Below are 16,376 nucleotides of genomic sequence, written 5' to 3'. Positions count from 1 at the left end.
ACGTATCTGTAACTTTTTAAAAGAGATATGTATGAAAAGTATAGAGTGCATTATGGGTGGTAATTCTTAAACTATCAAATTTAAAAATGCGGTGATAAAATAAAACCTCTTGCAATAAAGAACAACTTTGTACAGATAGAAAACAGAACTATAATTACGATTCAACCACACTTTTCCAACGAATTGAATTCCCATTCTCTCGTGTCATTTTTATGGCTACTCTGAGAAGATTGTAGAAGCATCAAGGGAATAGAAAGAAAGATCAACAAGAATGCAAAGAAAGCAATCTGTTGCAATATCATTATTTACTGAGTCCATAGTTCCTACTGTCACAGAAAAGGCAAAAGTTCTATCACATCAAGCTGATGAGGATACCGATGTCCTTATTGCGAAAAGCGCTTGCTTACCATTAAATAATTATGTCACAATAAACTAAATAAGCTTGGAATATTGTGGGGAACAAGTGTTTTATTATTACAGAAAATAAATATTTTGATTTTGAAAGTTTTTTTTTGTCTTAGTGGAAGTTTAGAAATTTGCAGTATCTACCAGATAAGTAACAAATACAATACGAATACAATACGAATACAATACGAATACAATACGAATACAATACGAATACAATACGAATACAATACGAATACAATACGAATACAATACGAATACAATACGAATACAATACGAATACAATACGAATACAATACGAATACAATACGAATACAATATGAATACAATACGAATACAATACGAATACAATACGAATACATATAATGAAATAGTACAGTGTGAAGAGTACAAGATTCTAGAGTAAAAAAAGTCGAATTTGCTATTTGGTCCTGTATTGCCAAATAATACTATATGCGTACATAATCACAAATTTTATACTAGACATTTTAAACACTGAATGCGTGCGTTATACATATACTTTTACTGACATTTGTAGAAATATAATATTTTAGTACCGGTACAGATAAAGATTAACCATCCTGTATAACCAATGCAAACTTATCCGTGCACTATGCATTTTCCATCGTGATGTTTCCGAAAACCCGTATATCGTTTTCATAAAAGGCGCATAGCGAGACGAGACCTTCAAGAGAATATATTTATGTATGTGTATTTTTTCAGCTATTGTTGAAAATTATTATGTATAATTTTCTTCTGTGAAATTGAATCAGTTACATAAATACACGAAGAGATATTAGACCGATAAAAAACAGGTGATTATGTTTTTAAAAATCTTCTTTCGAGCATGTCAGCAAGTGTCTTTGGCTATAAAAAATAATGGACAAGTAATACTTCTTAGATTAAGGTAATACTAATTTTTTCTTGATTAAAATATCAATTAATACTAAAATATTAGTTTAGTTTAAATGCCAAGAATTTAAAAAACTTTTAACCATTTCGCAATGACACTCGTACCTTGAAAAACTAAATCTCACACCATTGTATTCAGAAAATGTTAACATCCTTTTGCACCATTAAAAGTAAACTTAAACTTCGTTAACAATAATATCTATTTATATTTAATTAACAAGAACTACTGTCAGGGTTAGATATGTCCTGTAAGGTAGTTAAATATGTTTTTAATTATTTAGGTTCTTTTAGAAACCCTGGCAGAAAATAGAAATGATTCTTTTGTAAAAAGAAAATCTCATCATTCTCATTCAAAAAAAAAATTTGTAAAAAAAAAATCCTTATAGAAAATATCGTATAGATTACTTGTATAAGTAGTGTGTTGTCTAATGACCTAATACAGAGCAAACCCTTTCAAACGTATACAGGGTATTTCAAAAAACATGTGCCATCTCTGATGAAGAGATTCCTCACGTAAAAATAAGATTTATTTTTCACGTCAACATAGGTCCAATTCTGCTTTATTTCTTAGCTACAGGGTGTTAAAGTATTAATATTTTTTCGATTTATTATAATTTTCTGCCAAGGACTTTTAGCGTTTCGAGGGTAAAAGTTACTATAAATGGGACATATTTTAATGCTAAAAAAGTGTCGACGTGTTCACCAGGGACGTGCATATCACTGGTAATCACTGGAATATTTTTCTAAAAAAAAAGAATATACGCCACTGACTTTTTTTCTCTTGTTACCGAAATAGTGTAAGCATTTTATTAATTTGCCTAGATCCAAGTCTAATAACAACCTTTAAAAAAATTATATCTACGTCAGTGAGTTAAGAAGCTGTTAACTCACGCATTTTGAGTGAGTTAAGAGCTTCTTAACTCACGCATTTTCATTACCGCAATCCTTGTTTAAATGACTACCAAAGAGAAATATTTTGTAAAACATTTATTTCGCACTAAATCCCTACTAAATACAAATAAACTGTTCTATTGATAATAATTACAAAAACATGAAAACTTATTTATTATAAATGTTAATGAATCGCTCATTTTTTAAACTAGTGACATCAATATTATTTACTGTCATATTGATATTGCCATGCATGGTGTTATTTGAACAAAGGTATTAAGGTAATTGATTTTTAGGACAGGCATATAGTTAAGTACAATAGTTTTTAAAATTTATTGTGTGTTTTTATAGTTAGACGTAGATAAAATATTGTACAATACACGCGAGTTAACTCCATTAAGATACTAGTGTGGTTACACAACTCGTGCTACGCACTCGTGCAACTTTCACACGCGTATCTTAATGATGCTGTTAACTCACTTGTATCGTAAATATCTATAATATTATTAACTTGGAAATGTTTTAAATAAGTACTCATTGATTCCTCATCAAAAAATATGAAAAAAAAATCCTATAAACGTGGGTATGGAAATGCATAATTTTAGAGCGTTAAAACTTTTTAAAATTAAATTTTTTGTAATTATCTTAAATGCCATTATTTTTTAATCTGAAATTGCTGTAGGTTGGACTAATAGTAATAATATCTAATAGTGATAATATTTAATAATAATTTAGGTAAAATATATAATTTATTAATTTAATTTTTATTTTAATTTTTATTTTAATTTTATTAATTATTGTGATTAATAAAATTGCGTTTATCTCATCAAGGAGGCCGAATTAGACAAAATATCAAGAGATAACTTTTAATTGACATTAAATTGCTTACACAATCTCAAAGTCAGTGGCGCACATGTTTTTTTTTAATATTCCAGTGATTACCCATATGCACGTCCCTGATGAATTTATCGACACTTTTTTGACATTAAAATATGTAGCACTTATGGTAACTTTTACCATCAAAATTTCATTCGACTCACTAAAAGTACTTTAGAAAATTATAACATGTACCGGGTCTCCCACTAAGAATAGATCTCTTGTGTATCTTGTATAGAAAATATTAGCCTTCGGGCCTCCGAAAAGTACAGTGTGAACCATGAGAAATTGCTGAAAATTATTTTCAAGATCCTAGAACGGTCACTAGAGGGTGCAACTGCTATGGCGAATAGGAAAAATAATCACAGCGACCTTACAGATCTCTATTGTGTGTTCCCCTTTCTTGAGTTATAACGAGTTATAACTCATCATACCTTCAAGTTTGTCAGCAAAAAAAGCCAGTATCTGAGACGGCTCCACACAAAGCCCAGCCCTCCATCTCCGACATCAACCGTACCAAAGTATATGGCACGAACGGTTGTCGTTCGGGGCACTCAGTGGGAAGGTATTCTGGTGTTTCCCCATTTTTCCCACAGAATCGCATTCGCCATTGTTTCTCAGCTTCAATCTACTGAGGTGTTCGTTGAGGAGACAGTGTCCTGTTAGAAACCCCGTGACAATCCAAAGATTGTTCTTACTTAAATCGAGGAAAATCTTTGATTTTTCTCGGTCGTAAGTTCTGAGAAGCATTTTCGAGTCTCCCGTTGGATGATTCCCATTTCAAGTTACGGATTAATTCATTCAGGTTCTTGAGTTCCGCTTTAAGTTAATATCCGATTTAATGGTTCAGGTCCAGTTAGTCGAGTGTCCATTCATTTTCTAGCTACATCGTTTGCAAATATTCTTATATCTGTCCCTGCCTTGGTTTTGGATGCATCAGTATAGCACATTGTGGTATAGCCTTTTAAGGGCACAAACGTTTATTTTTCAATCCTTTTTATTGCTCGATACTACAGTGAGGTATTTAGTAAGTTGTACATTCTTGGTATGCCATCCACTGGGAGTTGAAGGAGTGGAATTTTCTTTTTGATGGAGGTTTTTTACCTGACCTGAAAATTCTCCCAGTACTGTTTCCGTCAATGACCATTCTAATCATTGTTGTATTGACATACCTACCGACGACAATGTGCAGTGGTGTTAGGTCTAGGATGACGTCCATTGCTGCTGTTTATCTAACCTAATGTGCAGAATCTTATATGCGTGTCAGGTTTTATTGTACTGAAATATATGGGTATATCGCAAATAAAACAAAAAAGTTTTATATTCAGAATTTCGATATAGAGATATATATAGAAAAAATATTTTATTTAAAATGTCAGTTTGGTACCCACTAGCACATTTCTCAGTAGTTCTTTACTGGTACACAAGTTTGCCTGCCCCACAAAAAATACTTACAGTATATAGGAAGTAGGAAGTATACCTACCTTCAATGCTATATCATCAACAGTATATTCGTAAATATTATACGACGGTGTCTATAAATTTAGATTTTAAATTTCTTTAACATAGTACTGAATATATTGTGTTCATCAAAAATTTATTGTTATTACCAACTAGTTGCAAACCAAATCTGCAAACCAGAGACCGTATTGTGCCGTAAGTGTCGGGGGGACCGTACTATCGGGGTTGTTGAAATACCTTACCGACTAAAAAAACTCCACAAACCGCTTTGACTATCTCCCATGGAACTACCTTTCGGCATTACTTCTGGGGGAGGCAGTTTTAGTGCGATGTTCAGGGCCGGCGGAAGGACCGGGGGACCCGGGCGACCGCCCGGGGCGCCGAATGTGAGGGGCGCCACGCCAGCAACTAAAATATTTAAAAAAAATTGTTCGTGGTATTTTACTTATAACTGAAAAGCTTTCAACTTTTTGTAAATAACCCTTCCTTTCTATAATTCTTGTTTTTATAAATTTTCTCTAAACAATAAACTGTTTTGGGTCAAGAGCCAGCAAAATTGACAGTTTTAGACTGACCGCTCAAAATTGCACTTTGTCTACTACCCACACCCTTTATTTGTTAATGGCTGATCTGCCCTAAAATTATATGAAACAAATATTCAATTCGCAAGAAGCTAAATAGGATCCCGATATCATTATCAAAAATGCTTGTAAATTTGCCTAATTAATTTATTAACAGTAGTGGGAAAAATATCAATCTTTTGGTGATTTTGATTGTTCTGCATTGTATATGTAGTAATACATGGTAAATGGTAGCAGAATCGTAAAAATTTCTCTTTAAAGCAAGACAATGAATGCATCTCAAATCTCAAACACTGGCTGATTCCTCATTTTGAAGCCGACAAAACTGTATCTGATCATACCTATACTGATTCTGCACGAAATGATTGATTGTGAAAAAGAAAAGAAGTTTTTCTTAAATTTTTATAGAAACATAACACAATTGCTTGTAACTAAATAATAATGTTTTCAAAGATCACTTATACTTATCATTTATATACCGGGTGCTTCTCAAAACTGGCTCACTCTTATAACTTGTTTATTTTTTCAGATGAAAAAACGAGATTTGGTATGTTAGTATACGACATAAATTAGGATTAATTGACGTATATTCAATTGTTTTTGATCACTTCCTCTTTCACCGGAAATTAATAAAACGTTTGATTTTTAAATGTCAACCTCGGTATATTTCTACTTTATGCGATAGAAAATGACAATCTAAATAGAATGACATATCATATGTCAACTTTTGACATTTTCGCATAATATGGTTTATTTGAAATTGTAACATACGGTACATAACGACAATTTCACTCGAAATATCAAGTGTTTGGTACAAAATTATTCGTAAAAATTCTTTTTCCAAATATGCAAATGAGCCACTTGTTCCATTTGAAAAAATTGGCATAGGATTAAAAATATGATTTGGGCATTTTTTAACCCACAAGGACAAGACACGAAAAACATTAGACGATCAAATCTATTTTTCCAAGGCTCCTTGTTTAAAAATTAGTATTTTAAACACAGCCATGGCACTCTAGATTAAAATTTAAAATACGATTTTTTGAGCAAAAATGTCAAAAGTTGACATATGATATGTCATTCTACTCATAGTGTCATTTTCTATCGAATAAACCAGAAAGAAGAACCTACCGTCGGTTCCATTTAAAAATCAATAGTTTTTCGTTGAAACAGAAAGTGACCAAAAACAATTAAATACGTCAATCAATCCTAATTTATGTCATATACTAACATACCAAATTTCGTTTTTTATCTAAAAAATTAGAAGAGTTATAGGGGTGAGTCACTTTCAAGATGCACCCGGTATAGAAAAAACAACAACCGCGGACTAAGATTGAACGAAGAGAAGAATTTTGAAGTACCTTTAAGTGAAATTTTATTGTTAAAGTAGCATAAATATACTTAGTTGTTATGTTAACATGTTAAGGGGGGGGGCGCCAGGTAGGGTATTCGCCCGGTTTCAATATTTCCCTTCCGCCGGCCCTGGCAATGTTAATTAGTAGTTTTTAATAATAAGTTCTTTAATAATAAATTAATTGAGCACTTCAGTGAAAGCTGGACACTAACCTGTGTTCATCAAATATTTATAGAAATTTCAGTTAGTTATGTTGAAATAAATCTGATAACTGCAGATAGAGATTACATAATAGAGTCACTTAATATACACATATCATCATATTAAAAATGTATATATCATTTTATTACACCTATAAATGATATTCAGTCCCCAAATACCATATTAAATTAATGACTAAATCCAGTAGGCGGTAGTAGACATTCCCGAATAAACGGAGGTCATATAGGGTTAATTTTTTAATTAGTGGAGACCCATGAAGGTACTATTCCATTGACTCTTTAATTCAGTGTCGTTTCTTAAATCGTCGATTTAACTTAAGTTAATGTTAGCTCTATAGTGCGTGGTGGTCATTGATAAAAAGTGTTCTTATATTTTTTCATCAAAGGTTTGTGTTGTTTTTGTATATGAGCATTTTGGAGTATTTAGTTTAAGGCGAACTCATGTCGTACTTGGCAAACAATAATTGTGATTGGCATACAGTCCGGCGCATAATGCGTCGTAGCTTCAATAATAAATAAATTGGAGTGAAAATCACGTATCGGGCTTTTCAGTCAAAGAAAAGCTCATGAAAAAAAACGCCTTGCGTAACCATCTTCTAATGCGTGTCAAATACTCTTTAGCAACTATATGACATATGATTTGTCATTATATTCAAAATGTAATTTTCTATCGAATAAAGTAAAAAAATACAGAGGGTGAACAGAAGAAAGGTAAGAGAAACATTAGAAGATCAAATCTATTTTTTCAAGGAGCTTTGATTAAAAATTAGTGTTTTTAACAGAGCCATGGAGATTGAAATTTGAAATATGATTTTTCTTTAAGGGAAAATATCAAAAGTTGACATGTGATATGTCATTCTATTCAGAGTATCATTTTCCATCGAATGAAGTAAAAATATAACAAAGGTGCCATTTAAAAATCAAAAGTTGTAGTCATTTCCGGTGAAACAGGAAGTGACCGAAAAGAATTGAATACGTCAATCAATCCTAATTTATGTCATATACTAACATACCGAATCTCGTTTTTTTATCTGATAAAATAAAAAAGTTATAGGGGTGAGCCACTTTTGAGACGCACCCGGTATACATAATATCTATTTTATAAAAAAGTTGACTTTGATGGCTTAAATCTATAATATTCTTTGCTTAAACACAGATAGTTATCTATGGTTTACAACTCATTAGGTAGGTACTCAATTTAAAAACATTATTTGATATCCAAAAAATACGGCATTAAATTAACTCGAATATATGTTCCGGGTGGCCAACTAAGAATGGACGCCGGCTGTATCTCAGGAACTACTTATCGTAAAACTTTGGGAAAAAAATTGTAATAAGTAAATCGACCAAAAGAAATCGCTGGAAATTATTTTCAAGTTCTAAAAATGTCCGCTAGGAGGCGTTTCTCTGATAGCAAATCAGAAAACAGGTTTTTTTCTCAAAAATATGCAGGTGAACAGGTATTTTAAATATTACTGTTGTAATCATCGAGAAATTTGTATTTTTTTTGATATAGAGTATTTTGCTCTATCTCATAAAATAAAGTGATGGGGGAAGGTTAAACTTGCTTTTATTAAAATAAGGATAACTCTGGTTTAGGTTAACCGGTTTAAACAAACTAGGGCTCGTTTAAAATAGCTTTTCTTCCTTAATGATCTCCAGTAGTAATCAAAGTAAATTTTGTTTCTAGAATTTTTTTCGTTGTAACTAGAGGGCGCTGTTTGACATCATAACAGATATTGCGCTTTTGCATAAAAAATTTAAATAGGATGCTATATTTCTCTTTTCACAGTTAAATAGAGCACAAAATTTCCAAAATATTAGCGCAAACCGCAACTTTATATCTTCTCTCTAACGGGAGATATTTAGAAAATAAATCATACTAGGCTGTCGCCTAGGATTATAAGGTCTAAAAATTATAGTAGTAGGCTAGGAAACAAGAAGAGGTAAATTGGTTACGTCAAAATTACGTTTAAGTTCAGTTTTCATGCATCCTAATTTCGGGCGTTTTCTTAAAAAAATGACGCCATAAATGTTTAAACGTGCTTATGTAACATTATCGTCCATTCATATAATTTTTACGAATTTCTTGGTTAATTATACGTCCGTAGTTTTCAGATTAAAATGTCCGAAAGTCGGACAATCAATAATTGTATTAAAATTTCTAGGAATTTTGTGCCGCCATATTGCTTTTAACAGAAAACGGCCGAATTTCGTATGACCGAAAACTAGGGGTTTATTTCATGTTACGTCATTTAGATATTAATCCAAGTTCGTTTGTTTTAGCTGTTGTTTGTGTTATTTATCATTATATTATAAAGTATTTATGTCGTCTGGGTCATTTTTCATATAGCGCTGGTGCGATAGGAAGGTGCGAATCTTAACCATATGCACCATTCACTATTGGTCCAAATCTACCCTTTATGCAATTAGTTAGGTAAATTTTTAGGTAGGAATTCTAGGAGGGCGAATGATTGGACTTTTTTAATATCTGAATGAAATGAACTATCTATAATTTCTAAGAGATGAATTCCCAATTATGTTAGGGGATCCATCATGATGAAATTGCATTTGTTGCAATTTCATCAGCATGAATGCAGTTGATGTAGTTGATGCAGTTGGTGCAGTTGTGCCGCTTATTTTATTATGAATGTGGATTCCACATTTTCAATTTCTTGGATACCACTTACTTTAGTAGATAGAGACGCTGGAGCGGCATATTTCCATGGCCTCCTAGGTCATCGGATTCAATATGCCTGGGTTTTAATTTATGCGGTCAAATGAAGAACGAATATGGATAAATAACAATTAAATGGTATTAAAATAAAATTAAAATATATGTTTTGATATTTTGACGTAACCAATTTACCTCTTTTTTGTTTCCTAGACTACTACTATAATTTTTAGACCTTATAATCCTAGGCGACAGCTTAATATGATTAATTTTCTAAATATCTCCGGTTAGAGAGAAGATAGAAAGTTGCGGTTTGCGCTATTATTTTGGAAATTTTGTGCTCTGGTTGTGCTCTGAAATTTAACTGTGAAAAGAGAAATATAGCCTCCTATTTATTTTTTTTATGCAAAAGCGCAATATTTGTTATGATGTCAAACAGCGCCCTCTAGCTACCACGAAAAAATTTCTGGAGACAAAATGTATACTGGAGATCATTAAGGAAGAAAAGCTCTTTTAAACGAGCCCTAGTTTGTTTAAATCGGCTAACCTAAACCAGAGTTATCCTTATTTTAATAAAGCAAGTTGCTTCCCCCACTACTGACACATGAATGAGCATATCAGGTAGATGTTTCAGTATATTTCTGCCATTCTCTGAGAAAAACTGTTTTCTGGTGGCCTCAGAGAAACGCCCTGCTGGGCATTTTCGAGCGAAATATTTCAACATTCTTGATCGATTGCTATTTTTCCCAAATATAAGTAGTTTCTGAAGATACAAACATCACAAATGACCACAGCCACTCGGGTGTCCCACTAGAATAGCTCTCATGTCTCGGAAGGTATTGGTCATTAGGCTTGCCGGAAAAAATATTTATGACTAAAGGGAGCATGAGAAATTGCTGGAAATTATTTTCAAGTTTGTAGAGCGGCCGCTAGAGGGTGCAACTGCTATTAAAAATAAGAAAAAGGAGTTTTTACACAATTTTGCTTAGATAACGGATACTATAAATAATAGATTCATAATCTTCAGTAAATTTTGTATATTTTTTGTTAGAACCATTTTCCCCTATCTGCCATAATAAAGTGGTAAGGGAAGGTTAGATCTGTTTATATTTAAATGTTAATAACTCCGGACTGGTTGATCGGAATCCAATAAGTGGTGCTCCTTTAAAAGAGCGTTTCTTACTCTATATTATACCGTATAAACAATAAAAATAAGCTTTTGAGCGTAGACGCTAGGGGGCGCTGTCTTACAATTTAACAAACATTACGCGTTTTTTCGAAAAAGTTAAATAGGATAGTATATGTAATTTTAGCTGATACTAAAAAGTAATACAAGTTTAAAAATTCAGCGAAAACCGCATCTTGATATCTTTTTTCAAACCAAAGTTATTAGCAAAATTATAATAAATACGAAAAAATAAGCCCTTAACTACCATATCTTTCTAACACGGTATCCCTAACCCTCTTGAATATGGCCCTTCTAATAAAAAATAAGATAGAAAAGATTATTTCATTCAAAAAATCGATAATGTACCAGAATATCATAATACTAGGTGTATTAATATCTAATACCTAATTAAGATATCAATGAGAGTGACTAAGAAGGTGCCGCAGAACGCCTCAGTGAATTCATAGTAGGCTTTGAAAAAAAGTTGCTTTTAAAGAGATAGTTTAAACTCAAAATATTATTATATCAACAATTTGATAGTCTCAGCAGCGTTTTTTATCTTTTGATTGCTTTTCTAAAAATTCCTTTCTTCAAAAGAGAAAAAACACTGCTAAGACTATCAAAATGTTGATTTAATAACTCTTTGACGTTTATACTATTACGTCAAAAGCATCTTTTTTCCAAAGCCTACCACGACTTCACTAAGGTGTCGTTTCTTATTCACTGTCATTGATATCTTAATTATTAGATATTAATACATCTGGTATTATCGTATTCTGGTATATTGTCGATTTTAGAATAAACTAATCGTTTCTATCTTATTTTTTATTAGAATGGCCATAATCAAGAAGGCTATTGTAACCGTATTAAAAAATAAGGTAATTAAAAGCTTATTTTTTGGTATTTATTATAATTTTGCTAATATCTTCGGTTTGAAAGAGGATATCAAGATGCGGTTTTCGATGACTTTTTAAACTTTTATTACTCTTTACTATCAGCTAAAATTATATATACTATCGCATTTAATTTTTTTTGAAAAAACGCGCAATGTTTGTTAAATTGTAAGACAGCGTCCCCTAGCGTCTACATTCAACAGCTTATTATTACTGTTTATACGCTATAATATAGAGTAAGAAACGCTCTTTTAAACGAGCCCTCGCTTGTTAGATTCCGTTCATCCAGTCCGGAGTTATTAATGTTTAAATAAAAACAGATCTAACCTTCCCCCACCACTTTATTTTGGCAGATAGGGAAAAATTGTTCTAACAAAAAATATGCAAAATTTACTGAAGATTACGAATCTATTATTTATAGTATCCGTTATCTAGGCAAAATTGTGTAAAAACTCCTTTATCTTATTTTTAATAGTAGTTGCGCCCTCTACCAGCCGCTCTACAATCTTGAAAATAATTTCCAGCAATTTCTCATGCCCTCTTTAGTTATAAATATTTTTTTCCGCAAGCTCTACGACTAATACTTTCCGAGATACAACCGAGAGCTATTCTTAGTGGGACACCCTGTACATATGCCAAAATCAAAAAAGCCATATCAAAATTTTTATTTTAGTAAAATGATGATGCACACCTTATTTTGAAAAGATTTCAATTATGAAAAATATTCGTGTCACCGACATTCCTATGCTCACTATCGAACCAAATTACCTCAAACTAACATTTTTTAGATTACAAAGTAAAACGACAAAGTGGCGAACCGGGAATCGTACTACGACGTTCCAAAGAAGGTGAGAATGTCGTCAGAAGTGAAGAAAATCGAGGAAAAGTTAGAAAAACCGACGGAGAAGACGGAGAAAGAAAACGTGCTCGACAACAAGACGAAAGAGGAAAATGAGAAGGAAGTTGATGAAGTTAAGGAACCGCCAAAAAAGTCGTTAGTCAAACGAATAAAAGAAGAATGGCAATTGATTGCTAAAATTTTGGAACTCGTAAGAATATATTAATGTTTTATTTAAAATTTTGAATAGATTATTTTTGAATATAATAATATTAGATGTCGATTTATTATAATTTTTATTTGATTGTCAACATTTACCTTGACTAAATGTCTTAATTACAGTACGATAAAATGTTCATAGATTAACACTGATTAGACTTTCACAGTTTCTAGCTTATTATAATTAAATCAGAAGTTTAAGTCTGTCCATGTTTGTGGCATAAGTAAAAATAATTACAAAACGCGTACGGAGTGTCCCATTTTCATGTGTTTTATAGGGTTTCTCGTTTATGAGTACATACAGGGTGCTACAAATTCGCGGTACGAGCATTGGTATCTCAGAAACTGTAATAGATACGAAGATTGTTAAATCGAGGCGAAGTTGCGCTTTGGGATGTTCACCAAGATGCCATCAAAAAAGTTTTAAAAATTTTAAGGATTGCTGAGTTTTATAGAAAAAAAACGTTTTTTTTGAAAATAAATTTTATGTTTTCCTGTCGTTAGATACTTTTCAGAAAATTGAAAAACTAATTGAACATTCCCATAGCCACTTTATTCGGACTATTTGACAGTATTTTTCGATTTTTAAATTAGCTGATTATCTGTGAGATACAGAGGCCAACTTATTTTTTTTTAAATACGGACCTGCATGTTTTATTTCAGGTTTTGAAAAAACTTGGTCCCCCGAGGATAATGATATGTCACACTCACACTTTATCTTTTTTTTGTTTTGGGTACCTTAACAACAACAAACCTATTTAATTATTATTTAAAATAATTTCAAGTCCTACTCTGGTTTTTTAAATTATTTAATCTGATCATATTCATCGCAACAATATTGATCAGCGCTAATTAACATTGAATAAGGAAAATCGAGCCAATTGAAAGATTCTAATAAATAATATCCGATTTGTAAATGTTGAGATGTATTGATTTCACTTTTACAAATATCAAAATATGCCCCCCTGACTTTTGGCGACAGGTCCAGGAACCTCGCTGGCCATGAAATGATTGGGTTGTTTATATTATATTATATTTTTATTATTTATTTTATATTATTTTATTACATTTTATTTTCCGTATTCATGCTTTACTCCACGTCATTGTTAAGTTTGAAAGCTAATCGATAAATAACAATTGTACAAAAATATTGACGAATAGATTAAATATAAAAAAAACAGAGCCAGACTTGAAATTATTTTAAATTAACTGTGTTCAAATGCCCGAAACAAAAAAAAATTGGCGCCGGGAGACACATAGAGCCGCCCATACTAAAGTATGTTAATAAAAAGTTGGTAGGCAGTTCTTTTAGTTTCAAAGTAAAGGAATTTTTCCAATTTTATTTATCTCAAAAACTGCGACTTCGACTGATTTTGATGATATTACAAATTTTGTCGCAAATATTATTCCTAATCTTAAATTGAAAACCGCGTTTCGCTAGCTACTGTAATTTTGGAGTTACGATTTTTTTAAATTTTTAACCCCCTCCCATACCCCCTTACCAACCCCCCACCCCCACCAAAAACTAATGGCCGGATTCTCGGGTGCCACAGTATTTTTGTGCCAAATTTGGTTAAAATCGGTTTAGCGGTTTTTGAGTTATCGTGTTACAGACGGACAGACAGACGGACAGATAGACAGACAGACACCATGAAAATATTTTGTATTTAGGTCATTTATGACCAAAATAACTCATTTTGAGTGAAATTAAAAAAACTTTTTTTTTGCCGATCTTAATAGCCTACCATACCTATTAGTATGGTCGGCTAATAAGTGTGGCATATCATTGTATTCAGGAGGCCGAGTTCTTTCAAAACCTGAAATAAAAAATGCAGGTTCATATTTAAAAAAATTAAGTTGTCTGTATCTCACAAATTATCAACTAATTTGAAAATCTAAAAATACTGTCAGATAGTCCTAATAAAGTGGTTATAAGTAGTCCTAATAATGTGCAATTAGTTTGCTGATTTTCTAAAGAGTAACGACAGGGTAAAATAAAATTGATTTTCAAATAAATCCATTTTTCCAAAAAAACTAAGCAATCCTTGAAATTTTTAAAGCTTTTTTGATGTCATCTTGGTGAACATTCCAATTACGGTTTCCGAGATACCAATGATCGTCGAATCCAGAATTCCACCAGAAATCCTCGAATTTGTAGCACTCTGTATATTATTATTTTGATTTCAGGACATCTTTTGTATTTTTTTAAATGGCTGTAAAATTAATTATTTTTTTCATTCATAGGTTAATATCTCAAATAAAATAATTATCAAAACATATTTAATATTATCTTAGAAAAAGTAATCTTCTGTAAAGTGGTCGAAAGATTGTTCCGTTTAAAAAAAAATCATCCCGATCTACTCACACATTTTAGCAACTTTCGGTATGCACTTAAATAACATATTTATCGATTGTAGACTATAATCATAGACTATAATAGACAATTAATGACATTTTCATATTTTATAACCATAAGTAAGTTCCCCCTATCAATTAAAAGCAGCAACGGTCCAGATATAAATAAACTTTTAAGCAAATTATATATTTTTGCACTTTCTAATGTAGTATATTTACCAATACACTAACAACCGGATTGATTTTAGGTTCTTTGTGCTCTATGCTTGGGATTCTTTTACCAGCCAGCAGCAAAATCAGCAAACTTCGCCAAACACCACTTGGAGCAAGTAGGACTAATTTTCCTCACTTTCATCGGCTACCTACTGATTAATGCAGTATTTATCGTCAGCAAACTAATTAAAGACAGGATACCCTTCAGAACGTCAGCGACTTTTTCTCTGTTGGCAGCAATACTAAATTTTATAGCTGGAATAGTGCTGATCGTGGATCGCAGAAACAAATTCCAAGGGATATACTACGAACCGCAAATGTACCTGTTAGGCATGCTGACAGGATCCACGATATTGTGCTTTGTAAACTCAGCAGTATACGGTTTGGATGGTGTTTATACGTTTTTGTTAAAGAAGGATTATTAAGTATAGGATTTGTTGTAAAATAAATTATTTAAGATTATTTTTATGTAATATTTTTATATTGTAAAAAAAAGCCTTATCAATTCCGTCCGACATATAAAATTGAGTATGACTTAATAAAGTATATAATTTAAATAAACTTTTTAAGAAAACAAACAAACAATTAACAACAGAATTATTGTATTTTGTTCACCAAACTTTTAACCGACCAGGACAAGACATGAAAAACATTACGCGATCAAATCTATTTTTCCAAGATTCCTTGATTAAAAATTAGTGTTTTTAATACACCTATGGCACTATAGATTGAAATTTAAAATACGATTTTTTTTAAATGAGAATGTCAAAAGTTGACATATGATATGTCATTCTATTCAGAACGTCATTTTCTATCGAATAAAGCAAAAAATACAATCTTGACAAATAAGCTAACTCGTTTTTTTTTATCTAAAGAAATAAAAAAGTTATAGGGGTGAGCCACTTTTGAGACGCACCCGGTATACGCCCCTGGTTCCAAGTAGATTATAAGTTCTCAAATTTTAGTTTTTGCGAACGCAAATGTAAATCCAATGCGAACCTCGAAAAAATGTGACATTCTATGACCTATGTCATCTATGTCAGATTTCGTATGCCACCATATGCATTGCCTGGAAACTCATATGGTGAAATTTTGATAAAATAATTTAGTACACACCAAAGAGGTTAGAAGTACACACTAAAAACACGGTATGTCGCTAGTGGTAGGAAAAATAATTTTTAGAGGTTACTAGTTTATTCGGTTGCCTGTGATATGCATGTACAGGGTGTTTCCTAATTAATCTAAAAGATAAAAAATCGTTAGAAAACGAATTAAGGCGGGCTATTAATAAGTATATTTTTTCTCGACAACCGTT

The 16,376-nt window shown here is 31.8% G+C and overlaps 1 protein-coding gene across 3 annotated transcripts; it reads left to right on the top strand.

The window, feature by feature from the left end:
* The first annotated feature begins 1,100 nt into the window (after window positions 1–1,100).
* On the top strand, window positions 1,101–15,645 carry LOC115879422. Of its 3 annotated transcripts, none has more exons than XM_030896253.1 (3): window positions 1,101–1,220; window positions 12,225–12,485; window positions 15,097–15,645. In XM_030896253.1, exons 2-3 carry the CDS (start codon window positions 12,291–12,293, stop codon window positions 15,484–15,486), a joined length of 585 nt encoding a protein of 194 aa, XP_030752113.1. In that variant the 5' UTR covers window positions 1,101–1,220; window positions 12,225–12,290; the 3' UTR covers window positions 15,487–15,645. The 3 variants fall into 3 exon arrangements, with proteins under 3 accessions (XP_030752113.1, XP_030752112.1, XP_030752111.1); XM_030896252.1 differs by having other exon boundaries at window positions 1,101–1,312; XM_030896251.1 differs by lacking the exon at window positions 1,101–1,220 and adding an exon at window positions 7,004–7,087 and having other exon boundaries at window positions 15,097–15,644.
* The last annotated feature ends 731 nt before the right edge of the window (window positions 15,646–16,376 follow it).

Source organism: Sitophilus oryzae, unplaced genomic scaffold (assembly GCF_002938485.1).
Source record: "Sitophilus oryzae breed Bouriz unplaced genomic scaffold, Soryzae_2.0 scaffold_1576_pilon_pilon, whole genome shotgun sequence".
NCBI classification, from domain to species: Eukaryota; Metazoa; Arthropoda; class Insecta; order Coleoptera; family Curculionidae; genus Sitophilus; species Sitophilus oryzae.
This window is presented reverse-complemented; position numbering and strand designations above follow the sequence as displayed.